The sequence below is a fragment of the Lygodium microphyllum genome, chromosome 28 (genome assembly GCF_053477565.2).
Source record: "Lygodium microphyllum isolate KBCC chromosome 28, Lygodium_microphyllum_v1.1.10, whole genome shotgun sequence".
Classification (NCBI taxonomy): Eukaryota; Viridiplantae; Streptophyta; class Polypodiopsida; order Schizaeales; family Lygodiaceae; genus Lygodium; species Lygodium microphyllum.
In genome coordinates, this window is record NC_141162.1 from 42774724 (window position 1) to 42783644 (window position 8921).

General features: G+C 39.9%; 1 protein-coding gene across 1 annotated transcript; it reads left to right on the top strand.

The window, feature by feature from the left end:
• Nucleotides 1-6589: 6589 nt before the first annotated feature.
• Nucleotides 6590-7291, top strand: LOC148011400 (uncharacterized). The gene is made up of 2 exons (XM_087670354.1): nucleotides 6590-6805; nucleotides 6905-7291. Exons 1-2 carry the CDS (start codon nucleotides 6590-6592, stop codon nucleotides 7289-7291), a joined length of 603 nt encoding a protein of 200 aa, XP_087526480.1.
• Nucleotides 7292-8921: the final 1630 nt, after the last annotated feature.

Genomic DNA, 8921 nt, shown 5'->3' on the forward strand with positions numbered 1-8921 from the left:
CTACATGTCGACTAAACTCAAGCTTCAGAACCGCAAAAAATGTAGGAAAGGAAAGACGCAGTTTGAAAAGAAATGATTTAAGTATGGTTTGAATTTTGACGTGTGCGTCTATTTTTGTGTGTATATGCGTGTCTATTGTTTAGATAGACGCGAACATAGACTCGCAAATAGACGCTAATATAGACACGTATGTAAATGTGGATATAGATGCACATTTAGGCTTTATCATAATTTTTTGTTTTTAAGATAAGTTTTAATAGTGAATTCTTATCATAAGTTTGAATTTATTTATGATGATTTTTATGTATTTAAAATTAAGATCTTATGTAAACATATGAATGACTAATATTTTAATTTGATGTTGTCATGAATTAGGTTTAATCATGTTGTCGTCATCACCTAGTGTGGTGCATGCTGATGAGTCAATGAGCACATCCTCAAGTGAGGATGAAACATTGCGTCTTCATAATCGAGATGCATGGCTAGGACGAAAAATTAAATGCATGTGTGATCATTGTCGAGGGTGTATTTTTTGAGCACATCGAATTGCAATGTCACACCTCAGCTTGTATGGAGAATGGGACCGAGAAAAATCACCGGTATTCATTGTTTTTTTTACCACTAAGATTGCCAGTCTATGTTACGGGAATTATATATCAACGTACATGAAACTCCCTTTTGTGGTTGAGCAGGATGCGGTGCCATATCCTCAGATGCTCCCTCCCGGGAGTTGAGAGGCTGCAAAACATCGACACGAGGAGGCAGAGTCTTCAAGAAGAGTAGAGACTGACGACCATGATAGTAGCCCTCATGAAATGCCCCATCAAGTCGTAGAGGATGAGATTTTGGACAACATGGTACACCATCTATTTTCGCAACCGGTTCAGGGAGAAGGTCACTCTACGAAGCCAGATGATTCACTATATGTAGCATCATCTACTCCATTGTATGAAGGTTGTACGTACTCCGTTCTTCATGCATCTCTCGAGATACTTAACTTGCAAACAATTTATGGATGGAGTAATGTCAGTTTGGATGCGTTATTGAAGTAGGTATCAATTCAGTTTGGCATATGAATCTTAATATTAATTGTTCTATTTTCAAATCAGACAAAAATATATGTTGGTGGTTTTTTAACTCACTTTTAAAAACATATGTAGATTATTATCACAAATGCTTCCAAAAGGAAACAAATTGCCAACTAAGAGAGAGCAAGCAAGACATTACTTGACATCTCTAGGAGGCCTCGATTATGTCAAGATCCATGCATGTGTCAATGATTGTGTCTTATTTTGTGGGATTCATGAGTTCGCATGAGAGTGCCCTATTTGTGGCGAATCGAGATACGAAGTGAAGATGAAGTCAATGGATTTGCCTTCTAAGGTTTTGCAACATTTTCCGATTGTTCCACGTATAAAACCTATGTTCAAGTGCAAGTCTATTAGAAAGGTCATGTCATGGCATGCTAGTCATCGTTCAAGTGATGAAAAATGGAGGATCCCTGCAGACACACCGGCATGGCAACATATAGATAATTTGTGGCCCGTTTTTAAAGAAGAGCCAAGAAATTTGAGATTTGGTTTAGGTATGGATGGAATCAATCCATTTGGCATCAAAAGCACATCATACAGTGTATGGCCAGTGGAATCAATCCATTTGGCATCAAAAGCACTCAAGATAAATCACCTGTTGGACCCCATGCACATATTCAAAAATGTTGTATCTACATTATGGGATCACTTGATAGGGGCTCGTGATTCAGTTAATGTAAGGGAGGATTTACGTAACATTGGTCGCATGAGACGAGCCTGGCCACACATTGGACCCAAAGGAAAGATTGAGCTACCCCATGCACCTTGAATGTTGTCAAAGAACGAGGAAAAAATAGTGAAGGAACAAATATATAGCTTTCAAAAACCCACAGGATATATGAGATGTCTCAAGGGAGCCTTCATAAAGAAAAAGAAAAGAGGTATGGAGCAACTATCTGGTTTGAAGTCCAACGATTGGCACAAAATGTTTCAAGTAAGGGTATCTCTAACCATGAATATAGTAATTAGTGAAGTAACTATGTGTAAAATTTGGGGTATGATGACTTTTTCCTCAACCAATCATTTGATCTATGAATATTGTTTACATTCACTTCGTACTTCCTACTAGCATATCCCATTGTGTATCCAAAGATGTACGTGATATCATTTACAAGATGGGAGAGCTTGTGAGGTGTGTATACATTGTATTTTTACATTATATATCTTTCAATTTCTACACAAAAATAAAGAATTCTCAAATACATCTTGGCATATACGTGAGCTCAAAGGAAATTGATCCAAACACATTGCAAGATGCTCGAGTATTATCTGTTGAGGTGGTTTGTTTGGTGGAGGAAATTTTTTGTAACGTGTCCGCAAGAATCTTCTAGGACACGTCTTGGCAGTCCATCGGAAAGGCTGTCTAGAGAACTCCGCCCGGCACTCCCATGGAATGTTACGGGTTTTGCAATCTAGGTCTTTCCGCGTCTGCCACGTAGCGGAAGTGTCCTGGCCGTTTCCCACTTAGGATCGACCGGAATTAAGGTTTTCCTGTTTGGTCATTAGCTAGCAGCATCTAGCGTCAGACCCGAGCGAACTACTTTACGCAGAAACGCCAGGTCCGAAGCGGATTCACGCTGCACTTGGTTCAAGGAGAATGGGAAACGAGAGGGATGCAATGCTCAACCTCTCTGCCATAAGGCATAGTCCCATTCCGTTTCCCTAAAACAGCGTGAATCGGGTAACAGGTAAATCTAAGTCATCCTTCTCGTTATTTGCTCGGCGATGATGATCATCCCTCTGTTCGTTGAAGATTTTTGAGAAAAGTTCCCGGCTGACCGAGACCACCCATCCATAGGACGGACTCATGGTCCATCCTCCGCACTTTCCTCGGTTTGTTTTAGTTATGTAATTACCTGCCACATTAATTTGACATATAACAAACAGCTTCTTTGAATAACCCTGTTAAGCACTGGTTCCTTCACGTAATCTTATCACAGGACATCAAGAAAACAATGTCAATCAACTTCTTTATTATCATTTTATCCTTTTATCTTTGAAATACAAGGAGTTCCGCCCGTAGGCTTGATCATAATCCGCCCGAAGGCTATCCAGTAATCCACCAGGGATCACTATTCCAAGCTTCTGCCCGTAGACTAGTATGCGGGCCTCGAGATCCAATCCCGAGTCATGTTAGCCTCTTGTGCAGGGCCCGGAAGGCGAGGGATTTACGGCCAGAGCCCCCCCTGGCACCCAAGCGTCCTCCTGCTCCAAGTAGAACTCAACGGAGAGACCTCTCACGGTGGGTTCGGTCCACGTTCCCGGCGCGGTCAACAACCCCCTTGGTTAGGGTCAGGCAGGTAGTCGGGGGTAACTGAAGCTGCCTCTCCCTTCAGGCCTTCAACCTGAAGTATTTAGATATCTTTTCATCCTTTAGTTCTTTGAGCAAACAATGCAAACAGTGCTTCTAAACTGTTACAAGCACAATCAATTCCAGTGGACGTCTAGCTGGCAAACTGTTAAGGAGTGATTCCTTCTCTCCGAATGCAACCTGCATTCGATTCCGGAATCAATTGCAACTTGGCAAGATTCCTATCATCCTTGGGTTAGGGTCATACCCTGTCAATACTTTAGGTTTTGTTTATGGTAGATTCCGGCGACCATGTCGCTTTAGTTTATTGACTAATCATTTGCGTCCAAGCAAATACCTAGCTTCCCTTAACTTGACAAATTTTCCCTAATGAGGATAGAGTAAGAGGATGACTACCCTTTCCCCTTGCAAGTTAAACTTGCGCAAGAACCTGCCAACCTTAATCCACGGAATGGCCAAACTTCTTACGATCAACCCGCAAGGCTGAGTGACATTGCAGTTTATTGCACAAGTATCGCCTCCATTCCTAGAGATCATTTCACCTAATGAATGGCGTATTCAGGTCACGGAATTAACTTCAGACGAGAAGGAGGGTTTAGGGTGTCTTTTTACCCACCCCATCCTTAATTTCACTAAATCGACAACGTTTAGTCCTAGGGATCCAACTCAATTCGAGTTTCATCATTTTGAACGCTTGGTCCTTAAGGTAGGAATCCTAGATTATTGTTTACATAAGCATCCAATTAGCTCAACATTTTGGGAATGTGGTTAGGACTATTGGCTTGAAGGTTTCGACTTAGCGACAATGGGAAAACTTGGCCGAATCCTTAACCTAGTTAGTGTTTGGGGTGTCTATTGTACCATATGATTCCTTTGTGGTTAGGTGATTTGGGTAATTCATTATGCTTGTCTCGTGACAAGGATGAATCCTTCCTAGAGATAATGAAGTAGATCTAAAGGAGGAAAAATAGTTGCAACTACCGCAATACATGTAAACATGTGATTCATTGCTTCTACGCATCACATGGTTCACAATAACTCTATCTTTCCTTGGTATAGTAAAAATGCATGATAATCTGAGTACTAACTTTCCTAGGACCTACTAGGACTTACATCAAATAACCATGCCTACAACCTTGTTGTCTACACTTTAGAATCTCATGCTTTGATAAACCATGCGACCTTTCCTAAATACGGCTCCTGATGAATGAAATTTCTGCATGATGACTATGTAACACGCAATTTTCCCCTAGCTACAATGTAGTTAATGAAGTTCATACCAAACTAAAGCTAGTGTTAACTTATTCCCTGTTACATGCTACTTGCAAGTCCCTAAGATCATTTTCGTACTCTTCTATTTCTTTTCGGGTAATATCTTATGGGTGATAACTTTTCCTCATGCGGCACACGCATATTCCTACCATGTCTTGTAACCAAATGCACTTATCAATTTCACTTCTTTGCCCTATATGTTTAGACTCATTACTTTGATAATGTTCCAAAATAGCAACATGCAGCTAGTCTTCTAAGGCGGACAACTCTGGAAATGCAGCCATTTCAATTTCATGACATGCATCAACCTTGTCTAATGTTTAAAGAAATAATTTATCAAATGTATTTTTAATACTGCTACATGCATTAAAAATAAGCATAAAATGCATTCTCACTTATGGAATTAAGCGTGCCTAAACATCTCTTTATGTGAGAATAAACTCGAAGAAAAAAACCTGGACTTGTGGGCTGGGGGAGATATCCACTTGTATACTTGGAGATGAACCTCCCGCAGTCCCGCCTGGCAACTTCTTGGGAGCCATTGTAGTCGTGGTTACGGACTCCTTTACTCTCACTTTTCGAGACGGCTAGGGAATCGATATCTTCTCCTTGTTTGGGAATAGGGATTTCCCTAACCGGATTTAAAACCGGGAAGTCGCGTAGGATCAAGGCCTATGGCCTTAATCCTTAGAAGCTTCTGGGCCTGCAGCACGTCGAGAGGGGTATCCAATGATTGGGAAGGGGTCGCCGTGAAGAGGGCGGAATGGCGGCGGACTGTAGTGGGCTGGCGGACTGTGGCGGCAGCGCGGCGGCTTCCTGCACGACGGCAATGGCCTGGTCTTCCTCCTTTCCCCAACGGCGGGGGCGACAGCGTCCTCTCCTCCTTCTCACAGCACCGTCCCTTCCCCCCTCTTCTCTCCCTAACGGGAGTTCATATAGGCAAGGGGGGGGAAAGGGAAGCTCCACCACGTGGAGGACTCATGCCCTTCCCTCCTCATGCATTCCCTACTCACTCTTCCTTAGGCCATACCTCCCCACACTCCCTCTCCTCCAGCCATGCATCGGCTGGGGGAAGGGATAATTTTAAAAAAAAAATGCCTAAAATTTATCCAATTGCCCCTTCAAAAAGGGTGTTCCCTCGCGACTTTTACGGTCCTCAACCCCAGCCTCTAATTTACAATGTGGAGGCCTCATTTTTTAGCGTGAATGGTATGGATTAAGCTACTAATAATATGATGTAGGGGATACCCTTGCACAGGATTTACACGGCGTGCGGGAAGTCAATATTTACGGTACGCAGTGTGCGGGAATATTACATTTTTTCTCGATTGATTTTGACTACTCATACATTTGATTGATGAGATCGCACTTTGTGGGGCAGTTCATGTAAGGTGGATGTTTTTTCTTGAGTGCTTCATGAAAACCTTGAAAGATTTTGTGAGGCAAAAAGCACGGCCTGAGGGAAGCATGGCTGAGGGTTGGTTAGTGCAATCATCCCTTGTTTATATCTCTGAATATCTTACTGAAGTGGATCCCTCTCAACCACGACTATTGAAAGATGATGAAGACTTGAGGATGACCTCTATAGTACCTCAAGGAAAAGGAATGAGTAAAGTGCTAACACAAGAAGAACTTCGTAAGTTAAATAGTTTTTGTGTGCTCAATAGTGATGTAATGAGCAAATGGGGGACACTATATAATGAAGCAAGGGCAAGAAGAAAAAGCAAAAGAGAAGAATTTCACACTAGATATGGACGTAATGTCTCATTTTCAGATCATCTAAATGCGCTCCCACGTCATATTGATATAGATTGGTTACATGAGGAAATGGAGAGAATGTAAAAATAGGAGAAAATTAAAGAGAAATACCCAAGATTGTGGTGTCCTTGCTCACTTCGAGGATGCCAATGGTACCATGGAAGGTTATTGTGGCTTGGTCCAAGATATTCTGAAGCTTGACTTCATACGATTCTTTATATATGTACTGGATGTGAAGTGGTTTAAAGAAGTGGTGACAAATGGTGAGCATTGCACAATCAGATGTCATCCAAGTGGTTTTGTAATCATTGACTCTACAAAATTTCACCAAAACAAGATTGACACATTAGTACTACCTCAACAATGTGAGCAGGTACATATGCAAAGGCTAATTTTTTTATATATATACATGTGATACATATACACAATATAATAAGTACTTAAGTTTCTTGCTTTTGTTTTTCAAATATAGGTTGTGTATCATCCAATGGTAAACAATAACCGATGGTGGTATGTCATCCCTATATCTAATCGTTCAAAACCAATTTATGGTAATATTACCGACATGGAGATAGTAGATGACAATCCAACAATTAATGATGATGTGCATGATGACACCATAATGGATGATATGCGTGATATAGTACAAGATGAACCTCACGAGGATGTTCAAGGAAACGCAAAAGAAGACAATAATGTGATTGTCGATGATATTGATGAAGTTATTGAGCAATATAGCAACACATTTGATAGTGGGATAGACTTATTTGTTTCGTTACCTCTTGGTAACATAGACCTAGAAGTAGATAGTTTAGCAAGGGCTGATCTCATTGAAGATGAGATGGATCATTCAATGTAACATACTTAATTTGCTTAATGATTCAATGTGTATTCCTAATTCTATGGTTTTTATCATGCGCACACGTGCATACTCAAGAATCAATAGTCAAGTTTAAAGCTAAATTGAATTTTTCATAATAAAAAGGAAGTATTTTTTATTATCTTCAAGTAGAGAAATTACGAGATATATATTGCAATGCTTGCTACTAATTGTAAGGTTTCTGTAGCTTGTCGCTAACTACTTATATCAGGCTTGTAACCTGGAGGAACTGCCATTCATTAGAGAGCAATGAAAAAGTAATTATTAATTCTATTTTTTAAATTCAATGATTCAATGTGTATTCTTAATTCTATGGTTTTTATCATGCGCACACGTGCATGCTCAAGAATCAATTTCAGGTGGTTGAATAATTATTAACTTTGGTTTTTTAATTATGTGAATTGCAATTTTAGGTGGTTAAATAATTGTGCGTCTGCTGGCGCGTCTATATTGGCATCTATTTGTGCGGATATATAGATGCAAAATTCGCGTCTATTTACACGCACGTTTACAGACACTTATAGACGCGCCCGACTTTGTACGTCTAACATGCACGTCTATGCCTCGTTTCTGTTGTAGTGTCCTTGCAAACTTCCAGGATACCAATGTCACCATGGAAGGTTATTGTGTCTTGATCCAAGATATTTTGAAGCTTGACTTTAGGTGATTTTTTATATATGTATTAGATGTGAAGTGGTTTAAAGAAGTAGTAACAACAGGTGAGCATTGCACAATATTTAGACGTCATCGAAGTGGCTTTGTAGTGATTGACTTTACAAAATTACACCAAGGCAAGAATGACACATTCGTACTACCTCAACAATGCGAGTAGGTATATTAGAAGCTATTTATTTTCATATATATTACTTCTTGATACATTCTCAAAATACAATTAATATCTAAGTTGCTTACTTTTTGTTTTTCAAAATGCAGGTTGTGTATCACCCAATGGTAAACACGATGGTGGCACATCATCCCCATATCTAATCCTTCAAAACCAATATATGGCAATGCTACCAATATAGAGATAGTTGATAACAATCCAACAATCAATGATGAGGCACATGATGATGCCATGATTGGTGATATACATGATACAGTGCAAGATGATCCCCGCGAGGATGTTCAAGGAAGCGCAGAAGAGGATAACAATATGGTTGCAGATGATGATGAAGAAATTGAGCATAGTAATACATCTGACAGTGGGATAGACTTATTTGTTTCATTGCCTATTGGTAACATAGACCTAGAGGTAGATAGTCTAGCAAGGGCCGATCTCATTGAAGATGAGATTGATCATTCATTGTAATATATATAATTAGCTTTGAATGATTGGATGTACATTTATAATACTTAGAAAGAAGTAAAGTTGGTAATGTATTAAAAAAAATACTAGCTGTTAAGATATTTGGTCATATTTAGGGACTTTATGAGAAATGAAAAATATGTGCGTTTATTTTTGCATCTATAAGAGCGTTTAAAAACGTGGGTATATAGACACGTTATTCGCATCTATATACTAGCGCCAATAGATGCACTAATAAATGCACTGATAAATGGGCCCGCTATTTCGCGTATACAGTGTGCATCTATAGGGCCTTTCTCTTGT

Excerpts from the sequence above, each read along its gene's own strand:
- LOC148011400 (XM_087670354.1), top strand. The coding sequence starts at position 6,590 with ATGGAAGGTTATTGTGGCTTGGTCCAAGATATTCTGAAGCTTGACTTC. Across the intron at positions 6,806-6,904 it reads TACCTCAACAATGTGAGCAG|GTTGTGTATCATCCAATGGT; the intron begins GTACATATGCAA and ends TTTCAAATATAG.